We start from the raw sequence: 12,636 nt of genomic DNA, 5'->3' as shown, positions 1-12,636 counted from the left end.
GGGTTACAGGGTGCCTCGCAGCACTCAGTCATTTTATCTCGCGCCTCGGTGAATGAGGCCTTCTCCTTTACCAGCTTCTGAGGAGGACCGGCCGTTTTGCGTGGACCACCGAGGCTCAGGAGGTGCTCGACAAGCTTAAGGCCCTTCTGATGAAGGCCTCAATCTTGGTCCCGCCGATCGACGGAGAGCCACTACTACTCAACATTGCAGCGATGATGTAGGTGGTCAGCGCCACTATAGTCGTGGAGCGGGAGGAGCAGGGGCATACCCTCAAGGTGCAACACCCTGTATACTTCGTAAGCAAAATCTTGGCCGATGCCAAGACTTGCTACCCCCAGGTCCAGAAGCTCCTGCACGCCGTCCTGATCACCAAAAGGAAGCTGCTCCATTACTTCGAGTCACACCAGTGTGGTGGTCACGTCCTTCCCTCTTGGTGAGGTTGTTCGCAACCGGACGCCACCGGGAGGATTTTGAGATGGGCCCTTGAGTTGATGGGTCAGAGGATCTCATACGCCCCGCGAACAGCCATCAAGTCCCAAGTACTCGCCCATTTCATCGTAGAGTGGACCGAGACTCAGATGCCCCCGGCAGCCATCAACGAGGAATATTGGATGATGTACTTTGACGAATCGTTGGTGAAGGAAGGAGCCAGCTTGGGTTTTGTCTTTGTCTCTCCCCTTGGCATGCGCATGAGGTATGTGGTCCGTGTTCATTTTTCTGCTTCAAATAATGTGGCTGAGTACGAAGTGCTCATCAACGGCCTCCGCATCACCATCGAGCTGGGCATCTGACGACTTTAGTTGATCCAGTCATGAAAGAGTTGAGCTGCCTCAACCCCAAGATGGCTGCATACTGCCAAGAGGTCCGTCGGTTGGAGGACAAGTTCGATGGTCTCGAACTTAACCACATCCCAAGGCGGCTCAATGAAGCAGCTGACACATTGGCAAAAATGCCATCAAGCTGTCAGCCCATCTCGTCCAGCATCTTTGCTAGTAATCAGTACAAGCCCTCAATCCGTTACAAGGAGCCGGAACAAGTCGGGGTCGAACCGCTTGCCTCGGACTCGAGGGCTCGCCAACCGCCAACCTTGCGCAATCACGAGGTCATCGAGCTTGACTTGGGACCAGCGATGGGGCCCAGCCTTCTAGCAGATTGGAGGGCACCTTATCTAGACTACCTCCTGCGCGAGGTGCTCTCGATTGACAAGATGGAGGCCCGACGGCTTGCACGCCGTGCTAAGTCCTCCATCATCATCGAGGAGGAGCTCTACAAGCGGAGTCACACCAAGATCCTGCAGCGTTGTATCCCGACCGAACATGGGAAGCAGCTGCTGAAGGATATCCATGTTGAGGTCTGCGGGCACCACGCCGCGCATAGGACCTTAGTCGGAAATGCATTCCGGCAAGGCTTCTACTGGCCGACCGCAGTGGCGGTCGCTGAGCGGATCATGCGCACCTGCGAAGGGTGTCAATATTACGCTTGGCAAACTTACCTACCGGCGCGAGCACTCCAGATGATCCCTATCATGTGGTTATTCTCGGTCTAGGGCTCGATCTAGTCGGGCCCCTCAAGAAAGCACCCGGGGGCTACACGCACAATCTTGTCGCCGTTGACAAGTTCACGAAGTGGATTGAGGCTCAGCCGATCGTGATGATTGGATCCGAGCAGGCCGTGGAATTTTCCCTCGACATCATCTGCCGCTTTGGAGTCCCAAACTCCATCATCACGGATAATGGTATGCAGTTTACAGGGAAGAAATTCCCTAAATACTGCAATGATTACCACATCCACGTCGACTGGGCCGCCGTGGTGCACCCCCGCATGAACGGGCAGGTTGAACGCACGAATGGCATGATTTTGCAGGGACTCAAGCCCAGGATCTTCAATCGATTGAAGAAGTTCGCCAGGCGGTGGGTTGCCGAGCTCCCTGCAGATCTCTGGAGCCTCAGGATGACTCCTAGCCGAGCAACCGGTTTCACCCCTTTCTTCATGGTCTACAGTTCCGAGGCGGTCCTCCCGACCGACCTAGACTATGGAGCGCTGAGAGTTAGGGTGTCCGACGAGCAAGGGGCAGAGGCATCCCTCGAACACGCGATGGACCAGCTCGATGAAGCACGCGATGTTGCCCTCCTCTGATCAGCCAAATACCAGGAAGCACTGCGATGGTACCACGGCCGCCGAGTTCGGAATCAGGCATTTAACATCAGAGACTTGGTGCTACGGCTCATCCAGAGCAACAAAAATCGTCACAAGCTCTCCCTGCCCTGGGAGGGGCCCTTCATCATCGCCGAGGTGCTCCGGCCAGGCTCCTACAAGTTGCAGACCCCGGATGGTGAAGTGTTCACCAACGCTTGGGACATCGAACAACTACGTTGCTTTTAACCTTAGTATTTCCAAGCTATGTGAATTTTCATGTTAAGTTGTCGAGCTCTGCTATGAAAAGTTCTCTTTTCACTCTGCCGCTCTTTAGCGATGCCCGACCCCAGCCACGGCAGGGGGTCGGGCCTCACTCGGGGGCTATTGAGGCAATACCTACTCAAAACTCTTTGCACCCAACCCGTTCCTACGGTTGGGGTGAGAAGATACAAGTCACGAAAGAGTGCACTTTGAGTAAAGTTGGTCGGACTGCAGGAAACCCACACCCTAGCGGCTATAGTGCCTCTGCTCACCAGCGTGATTAGAGTCCTCTCGTTCGCATCTCGTGTCCCATCGCCTCAATATTAGGAAGAGCCGGGCGTCTTTAACTTTCCTCGTCAACGGCCCTTCCCGTCCGAAATCCAAAAGCTTAAAAGTTTGTTCACACAACCTCGGGCGTCATGGCCCAGGTGGCTTCTGGTGTGGTTGACTTGGTTGAGGATCGGGGTTGGTGTTGTTGCTCGTTCCCTGTCACGGCACTGCAGGCTGATCAACTCCTAACCCGGATCTGGTGTTCACCATCTGATCGGTTAGAAAAATGAGACTTATAAAATTAATCATGGAAAAAGGGTATGAGCAAGGATAAGATAAAGATAGTAAAGAAGATAGATAACCCCAAGCTTTTACTAAACTATCTATTTGTATTAATAACTTGATATAATTGTGGTCCTTACTCCACAATTTATCGCAATCATTACAAAGATCCAAATCACATTGTTTTTACAAAACCAAGCACACTTTCACATTAATCTAAATTAAACACACTATCATGGCCGTTTTGAACTAGCAATTATAAAAGACTCTTAGAAAAACTTCTATCTAAAAAAAATACTCCTATCTTAACTCCTAGACTATCCTCTCTATCGATATCGGGTGCGGTAGCCGGGCTCTCTGTAGTGGACGCGCTTGCGAGGAAGTGAGTCTGGCAGGTACTCACTAGGCTCATCGCTATCGTATTCTGGGGGTAACTAATAATCTCCTCTCAACCGAGCCTCCATTATCGCCTTCTCCCTGATAGTCTTCATCAGCTTTCTCTTGACCTCCTGAATCTCTGCTCCGGCAGCATCCAAGTCTGTGCTGAGAGCGGCGACCAACTCCTGCGTAGTGTCCATGAGCAGGTTTCCTTCCCCAGGGGACGGGGCAGGAATCCGCGCACGGGTGGCTCCCCTCTTGCGCCGTGGAAACTGCTGAAACTCAGTACCTTGAAGTTCATCCCTGTAAGCGTGGCAGAGATAGTAGAGCGCTCTCCTGGCGGCTTCATTAGTCCCTGCATCCAAGGTCCTCCGGGGTACCTCATCAATGTGCTTGGAGTACTCCACCCGGCTACCATGTCTCTCATCCGGAACACTGATCACCACTGCCACCAACCACTCCTCCTCCTGCTGGGCATTCTTGAACAAGTGAGCTTCATAGCGTGGCATCAGCGGGAAGACAATTCTCTGCATGGCCCTCTAGAGAAGCGCGGGCAATGGACCTTCAGCAAAGTCCAAGTGCTGTATCTGCTTCTCATAGTCGGGCTCTGGTGGCCGTGGGCTTGCGGCGACAGCTGGATTTGGATCATCATCTAGGTCATCGTCACTACCATCGGGTGCACCTGAGTCGTCGTCACCGTCATCATCCTCATCTCCGCCTGCGGCACCTGGATCGGCACCGTCTCCTCGTGCAGGATCCTCATTGCTGCCACTTGAGACCCCAAGGTGGTCCTCCGGCAACTCCATGGGCTCTTCCTCAGTGTTAGTATCCACCCAGCCTCCGTCAGGATGATCGTAGTAGTAGTCATCATCATCCTCGAGTATCACATACTTGGGCTCCGTCTGCTCGGACCCCTCCTGGTGAGACACTTCCTGCGGATGATGGATCGAATGCGGCAGCCCACGGGTGCTCTTGCGGGTGGTCTGCTTATTTCTGGCCATCTGTAGCAAAAGTGGGATCAGCACAAGATAGAGGATATTTAGAAACATGCTATAGGTGACCTTAAAGCAAGATTGCATTTTAAAAAAAATATCAACACACTTGAGAGGCAAGCATGAAGTCAAGGAAGTAATATTAGTATTATTATCAAGAAATAAGCAGTTTCCAAAGCGAACAAGCAGAAGCTAGGCTACTAAGCAAGATTAGTCTTAAAATTCATATGACCATTACTAACTAGGCTAACGTCTTACAGTCATCACTGCTCTGATACCACTTCTGTCACACTCGGTTTAGGAAAGGTAGTCGAATGTATCCCATATATGCGCTAGGATCAAGTTCTGCACATACAATAGACGTCACAAGTGAATACCCGAAACAATGCATTAACGAAATAGAGTATAATAATACTTTATTACAGGACCAACGGTCTTAATCTTAAATGAATAAATAAACGTAACTAACTCGCAGCGGACTTCGACTTCACAGGCAGATGACTGGAAGTCATACGCCTAGTATTCCTCAAAATCTTCAGGGAATTCAGAACAATTATCTTATGCTGAGCAGCATTGTTTTTAATAAAGCAAGTGTGAGTGCACTTATGGTTGGTACTCAGCAAGTGGAATAAATTATGTGACATGCAATGCTATAATTACGAAAAAGCTGATATGGTTTGACTGCGATAAGCATTTTTAGTTGATCAAGTTTTATAAAGCAAGCTTAACTAAGTGTAAGTATATACCAATCACTTAAACAAATATCAGTAGTAGATAAGCATCATCACAAATAAACAAAGAACATCGCTTTAGATCATCTTAAAGTTTAATTATCATGTGAGTGTCCAATCCGCTCTTAATCGTGAGCACGGCTGGTATATCAGTTTTTACTCTGTAGAGGTCGTACACTTTACCCACAATTCGTGTTTCTCTTCGTGCCCGGGTTTACAAGGACCTTAAACACTTCCAAAGTGAGTGGCAGAGATTCACTACGATGCCTTTATAAAGATTCCCTAATTTATGACAATCCGCTAAGGTTTCAAGTCAAAGCGGTCATAACCCTCTCTAATGAGATAATGCCTTAGTCAAGGACCACATATATCAATATGCCTCAAGAGGACCGAGCTATACCCCGACGATACAACCCCTCTTGCCCTTTCGGTAAGATTATCATATGCTAAAGTTTCTAATTAATTAGCCAAGATCAGAGCCATGTAATATTGTGGTTGCACTGTTTTTCTGAGTGGTTCTCCATGTTCCAATTAATACAATGATCCTAATTATCATCAATAGAGTATTCCATAACATGTGTAAACAGTGTAACCTGATTTCCAGGTTATCCAACTAAAATCTAAGTAAAGTAACTAGCGTAGCTACAACATAAATATAGTAATCATAGGTTTAATCAAGGAAATTCAAAAGAAACTAGGCACATCCTTAGTTTGGGATCCATCATATTCTAGACACACGCATGCATATAAAGTAAATGTGTGTATTTAAAATGTTATTAGGATGAGAATATGATCAAGGACCATTTGCCTTCATCAACGAACTGCTGCTGCTCAGGAACGTCTTCAAAGCTCGGCTCTTGCGGACCCTCGAACTGCGTACTGTCTATCGTACCACACAAGTACATACAAGAAAAAACACAATAAATAAAAAATAGTACACCAATCAATAGAAACAGAGCAAAATAATGTAATAAAGCTACTGCATATATCGTAAGGATCGCGTGAGCGCAAGAATCGATGAAAACGGAGTTAAAACGGAGAAGTTAGGGCTAAAATATGATTCTAGGGGCTTATTTGTAGAAGATTTAAAACTAAAAGGGCTCTGACCAAAGAAACAGAGGGCTAGACTATAATTAATCCTTAGACCTAGGGGTTAGATTGTAAAGCAGAAGGATCTAGGACTGCGAGTTCTATTTTTGAATAAGTCAGGGGCCTAAATAGAAGAAATAGGATCTATTCGTGAATACTTTTGAACTACCGTGGACTGCGGGTTGATTTCTACAAAACTCAGGGGCTAACATGCAAAACAGCCTCAGTTTGACCGGTACTTGGATCTGTTGACTCGGGTTAGATTAGATCTAACCCGTTGGATCTAAATCCGACGGCTGGAATGCGGGGCGGCGCGGGAGCGGTGGCGGGAAGCGCCGGCGGAGGTTCTGTGCGGCGGCGAGCGCTGGCAGATCACCGGGGAAACGCGTATACACGCTCCCAGCCTCGATTTCGAGTGTGGTTTGCACTGAGAGATAGCGGGCGTCACAGGTAACATATCTAGAGGCTTTGGAGGCGGCGGAATCGGCTGGAGCGGCGGCGAGCGGTGGCTTGGGATCATCGGCGAGGCCGTGCGGGCGCGGGGAAGCAAGGGAGAGGGAGAGAGGCGGCGTGCGAGTACCCTTACCCCACTGCGGTGCTCCTGTGGCGGCTGGCGGAGGAGAAGGAACAGCGGAGCGGCAGCGCGACGTGCAGCTGAAGCTCGTCAATGGCGTGCGGCGGCGAAGCTCGGGGTTCTAGGGCTTCACGGCAGGAGGCGGCGGCGGCTGCGGCTTCGGGATAGCTAGGGCACGGGTCAAGTCCTTAAATAGAGGTGGCTGAACGCCTGGGCGTGCGGGCCCGAGGCGGCGCATGGGTGAGGCGACGCCAGGGCGGACTCGGCCTTGAGCCTGAGTCTGGCTCAAGGTCGGGGACAACCCTGGTGGGTGGGCCCCGGCTATCAGCAGAAGAAAGAGGAGAAGGGAAAGAACGGCCGGCATGCAGGCTGATTGGGCCGGGAGGAAAGGTTGCTGGGCTGCGCGGAGAGAAAGAAAGGGGAGAAGAAAGGCCGCTTGACTAGGCCGTGCGGAAGGGAAAGGAGGGCCGGCTGGGCTAGGCCGCAAGGGAAAAATGAGAGAGGAAAAAGAAAAAGGAGAGTGGGCCGGGCCCAACTAGGAAATAAGAGGAAAAAATACATTAATGCATTTGAATTTGAAATTAAAATTTAAATTCAAATGAAAGATAAACAATAAAACAATGCAATGGGCATGAAATGCACAAATCCTATAGTTCCTTTTATTTCTTTTTATAGTTTGTTAAATTGCCATTAATTCATGATAAATGCTCTAAAATCAAAATGAGAAGATAAAACCTTATGGTCCTAAGAGAATTCTAGCAAAATTTAATTAAGTTTCTAATTTCAAAATTAGGGTGTTACAGAAGGAAAATCAAACACGCCGCGCTTGAGAAACCGACAATCCGTGGGGAAGAGGAGAAGGATCTTACCCGCGAGATTCCACAGAGCGGCCCACGCCAGCTCCTCGGACAGGCGCACAACAGCATCGCTCTCTTGGTCGATCGCCACGAGTTCGCCGCGAAGCTCTTTCACTGTACCAACCAACAAATCTTGCTCCCCTCGTAGCCGCTCGAACGCCTCGGCATCTACAAGCTCCTTGGCTCGGGCATCGGCCACCTCCTGGCGGGCCGCAGCGAGCTGCTCTGCCAGCTCCTCGCACCGTCACACCTCTTTGGCCCGACGATCCTGGTTGCGAGTCATGAGGAACTACGAAGAAGAAACATGTCAGAAGTGCCCGGGAAGGGTGAGGATCGAGAATGCCGATGTGCCGTACCTGGCAGGTCGGGACGACAACGTCACGCAAAGCGCCCAGCGTGGTGGACAAGGCTTCTGAGACGCCTTGCCACCCCACATCCTCCATCTCGTCATCAAGAGAAACTATCGCCGTAGCAGGTCCCACGAGTCCCGGGCGCCACCCCGCGCATGCAGATCGCCGCCCGTCTAAGCCAAGGGCGGCGAGGCCCTCCCGCCATGGCTGAGGTCGGCTGATCCCGTCAACACCAAGGTGGCGGGCACCTCTTGTGAAATCACGCCCGCCAAGACGGCCCCGCCCGCCTCACCACCGACAGCCTAGGCCTCCTCCTGGGCGACCGCTCCTCCTGCACCATCTCCTCATTTGTCCGCCCCGCGGAGGACGTGTCGGCCTGATGGGGCGGCGGCGCCTCAACCTCGAGAAGCGAATTGGGCACGCCTGTCCCTAATCCCTCCTTGACGAGCAGTGGCGGCTCCTCGACCACCGTCCGCAACCCCGGGTTCGCATGCGCCACGTCTTCCTCGGCACCCCCCACGCTCGCCCCCGTGAAACGCTGGCCACCCCCGGAGGTATCCACCGGAGCGTGAGGACCTTCCGCGGCGCCACCACCAGGGTACCCGCTAAGCCTTCCCACGCTTTTTCTAGGACCCGCAATGCCCACCACACTTGTGGCGTGGCCTCCGCTGCTCGCCGCCCACCATCATGGCCCGCCGCCCTACAGTGACCTGGTCGTGCGCGCCACCACCAAACTCGTTGCCCTAGCCGTGCGCATCGCCCACCGCACTCGTCGGCCCCGTCTGTGCTTGCCGACCATGGCCTCACCCCACTGCGTGCGTCTACCGCCTCCTCAGTCACGGCCTAGCTCTGTTCGTGGTCCACTGCAGCCTTGCCCGGCGCACCGCCTTTGGCCTCGCACAACCAAACAAAGCGAGAGCACAAAATCCAGCCGTGAACTGCCCAACTACCACAAATCAACCAATTTATAGGCAACCCAAACTCACGAGCACCCTCGAGCCAGCAGGCTACCAAATGAAATTAAGGACCCCCTTCCTCCCGCCATGCGAGAGCTCGGCATCGAGTTGGAGCCCCCGGCCACAGCTGCCCGCTCGAGCTCGCCGTTGCTGCCGGCATCCTGTCGCGACCGCCATCTACGCAAGCTCGCTGCCGGCACCTACAGCCCCATGGCTGCCCGCCAGCTTGCCACCGTCGCCGTTTGGGTTGGAGATGCACAAAATTAGGATGTGGACGAGAGATAGAGTGAGGAGAGAAGAAAATATATATAATTTATTACAGGGTCCATATAAAGAAATCATGCATTGTGTAGTGCAGTTCCAATAGGCAGTGTCTTGCTGATTTGGCAACTATAGAAACTGGGTGGTGGTTTCTGGGTTGGGACTGGCCTAAGGCTATCTCCAGCGATATCCTCCAAATCCTATCCCCTATATCCATCCTCCATATCAACTTCATTCTCTATACCAAACTTAACTCCAACAACATCCTCTATTTCCATCTTCTATACCCCACAATCTCAATTTTCTATCCTTTCTTCCAACTTCCCTTTCCCCAAGCCGCAACCGCCATGCCTCCCGCGCCCCTCTGCCGCCTCCGCCCGCGCCCCTCTGCCTCCTCCACCCGCGCCCCTCTGCCTCCACCCGCGCCCCTCCGCCCGCGGCCCGCCGCCGCTCCTCCGCGCCTCGCCGCCGCCCCTCCGCCGCGCCCGCCGCCCCTCCTCCACCCGCGCCCCGCCGCCCGCACCCCTCCTCCGCCCGCGCCCCTCCTTCGCTCCTCCGCGCCCGCGCCCCTCCGCCGCTCCTCCGCACCTCGCCGCCGCCCCTCCTCCGCGCCCGCCGCCCCTCCTCCGCCCGCGCCCCGCCGCCGCTCCCGCCCGCGCCCCTCCGCCCGCACCCCGCCGCCGCTCCTCCGCCCGCGCCCCGCCGCCGCCCCTCCTCCGCGCCCGCCGCCCCTCCTCCGCCCCTGCCGCGCCCGCCGCCCCTCCTCCGCCCCTCCTCCGCCCCTGCTCCGCCCCTCCTCCGCCCCTGCCGCGCCCCGCCGCCCCTCCTCCGCCCCTCTCGCGCCGCCCCACAGCGCCGCCGCCCCGCACGCCGTCCCGCCGGCCGTCCTGCGCCGGCCCGCGCGCCGCCCCTCCCGCGGCCTGCCGCCCCGCGCGCGGGAGCCGCCTCGAGCGCGGGAGATGCGCTAGAGGGCGAGGGCGATGGAGGACGCCGCTCCTGCCTCCCTCTGTGCGGGATGCAGACCGTTTACCCTATTTTACCGCACGCGTTGGAGAACACCGATGGAGCGTTAGCTTGCTACAGTATCCTCCGTCTTTGCAGAACCGAACCGTTTACAGCGGCTCGCTGGAGATAGCCTAAGCCAGCAACGAGGAGCTCGGCACTGTGCCGGCAGGGGCTTAGGCGAGCGTGCGTATGAGAGGGGAATTCATCGGCGAGCGTGCGAGATAGGCGAGAAGGGAAGCACACTAGCGCACCCTGTTCATTGATTAAAAAATTCTATAAGCTGGCTTAGAGCTAGCCATTGGAGGAGGCCTTATGCTTCTTATTCCTAAGTTATATAGCATAAGTCCCTTTTTTCAGATACCAAGCAATGTGGGAACGCACCGGCAGGTTCAGTTTTTTTAGATTAAGGATAAAATCCGGCCTTCCATATCCACATTGTGGATATATACAGCCAAAGGTTACAAAGAGCTATTAGACTCTAATCCTCAACAATGAGGAGCTTAAAAACACAAGAAAGAAGACTCTAAGAGAAAGGGAAAAAAAAATAGAAGACTAAGCTTCATTCTTCTTTTTCATCCATGCGTCGATCTTGCGTTGTCTTTCTTCATCTTCAGGCCATTTCATCTTTCATTTACTTAGAAACTTGATGTTGGACTTAGAATACTTGTCTTCTATCTCTTACGCAACAGACTCCGTCTTAAGTAATGAATGTCGAGCGGCGGAGCGAGGTGCCGGGGGTCCGCCCGAGCGGGCCACGCGGGGGCAGTAAGCTTAGCTCCAACGCAGCTCGGCTGGTTCAGTTCTTAGGTTCGTGGTTTGTTTAGTTTGAAGGAAATTGTAGAGAATTAAATCAGATGGAAAAATTTAAATTCCCGACAAGTTAAAATCCTCTCAATCCCTTAGTGGAGGGATTAACTGATTAAGGTCTTAGAAATAATTCAAGGTGTAGATAGTGGAAAAATGATCAAAGGAAAACAAAAATATTGTAAGATGGAACATGTCTGAACCGCAAGTCCAAGAAAAAAGATGGGAGAGCTTCCTTATATTATAGAAGAGCCGAATTAGTTGGCAAAATAAATGAAAAAAAAAACACAGGTTCATGGGGCCGTCTCATAGCCTGTGCCTGTGCGCGTCCCATCCGTGTAGCAGCCCAGAGGGGCAGCATGCCGGCCCGGCCATCTACTACCTCTTGACTTCAGTTGTTGTCCCATTAATAATAGGAAAAAATTATTTTTATCTCCCTGAACTTGGGACAAATCCACATTTCTTCCCTAGACGATTTTTAAAATCGTCCATCTGGATTCTTTAGACTCGCGATACCGGACACATGACCTCCCTGTCTGGTTTCTCTCGGTGGTTTTTCTCTTTTTATTTTATATTTATTTTGGCTAAATATTTAAAAAATCATAGTAAATCAAAAAATCTTAAAATAGAAAATCCAATTACGGTGAAATTTTTATGGTGGGCTAATAATTATATGCTTGATCTGTAGTTATATATATGTGTGTGTGTGTGTGTGTGTCCATAGATACTACCAAGGGCCATTCTGGTCTTTGGATGTGGCAAGTGCATGCCAACCGATAGCTCAATGACCTTGACGTACGGCTATACATATATGCAACGTATATTGTTTTCCTTATATGTTTTATAAAATTTTGTTCAGAACTAAAATATTTTACCCCTGTTATCAAATAAAACCATGTGACATGCTCGGACGCTGTCATTCTCATAATGCATAAGCTTAGGAAATTGCAATGGTAAGGGAATACATAAAGCTATAGGTTCAAAGATAATTATCTTCGACAAACTCACTCAGGAAACTTTTACATGTTTCCGCACTTTATTAGTACCATGCATGGCCTGTGTATCAAACTTACTCTCTTTTTACTACCTTTTTCAAACACTTTTAGAAGAAACTTTAACAAGGTCGTATACATATGTACATGTTTAACCAAACTTTACAATGAAAAAAGACAGCAATGGGTGCATTAGGATAAAAAGTGAGGTGCAAATGAGTTGTTACAGAATGATTCAATTTTTAAATCTATCAAATATCTTACTTTTTGTGATTTATACGTATTTTAATTTCTAGAGAATGAATATAAGTGATCAATGGTTCATGATTAGTTTAACATGTGGATCGGAATATGTTAGTGCTGGTTGGCCATTGATTAACCCGTGAATTGTTTCTTTTGTGCCATTAACCCGTGAATTGTTGTTACACATTGCCTAAGTTCGAGGCAGAATATAGCTTAGAGAATCTTCAAGAGCCTCTATAAAATAAAATAGTAAAACTAAGGTAAAAACTGGATCCTGCCTCTCCAACTTCCTCTCCTCGCTATCCCGCTAGGTATCCACTCCTCTTCGCTACGCAAATGTACCGAGCCGCTCCCGCGCGCCCTCCGCTCGCGCCCGGCGCCCCGTTGGAGCCCCGCGCGCTGGATCCTGCCACCGCCGGAGCCCCGCTCGTCGGCCCGCTGGAGTTGAGCATCGC

The 12,636-nt window shown here is 51.4% G+C and overlaps 1 protein-coding gene across 1 annotated transcript; it reads right to left on the bottom strand.

The window, feature by feature from the left end:
* Positions 1 to 3,866: 3,866 nt before the first annotated feature.
* Positions 3,867 to 4,328, bottom strand: LOC112880856 (nonsense-mediated mRNA decay protein 2-like). The gene has a single exon (XM_025945596.1). It carries the CDS (start codon positions 4,326 to 4,328, stop codon positions 3,867 to 3,869), a length of 462 nt encoding a protein of 153 aa, XP_025801381.1.
* Positions 4,329 to 12,636: the final 8,308 nt, after the last annotated feature.

The sequence above is a fragment of the Panicum hallii genome, chromosome 2 (assembly GCF_002211085.1).
Source record: "Panicum hallii strain FIL2 chromosome 2, PHallii_v3.1, whole genome shotgun sequence".
NCBI classification, from domain to species: Eukaryota; Viridiplantae; Streptophyta; class Magnoliopsida; order Poales; family Poaceae; genus Panicum; species Panicum hallii.
Note: the sequence above shows the minus strand (reverse complement) of the source record. Positions and strands in the feature narration are given on the sequence as shown.

What these genes read in the sequence shown, in the direction of transcription:
- LOC112880856 (XM_025945596.1), bottom strand. Translation starts at nt 4,328, where the DNA reads ATGGCCAGAAATAAGCAGACCACCCGCAAGAGCACCCGTGGGCTGCCG.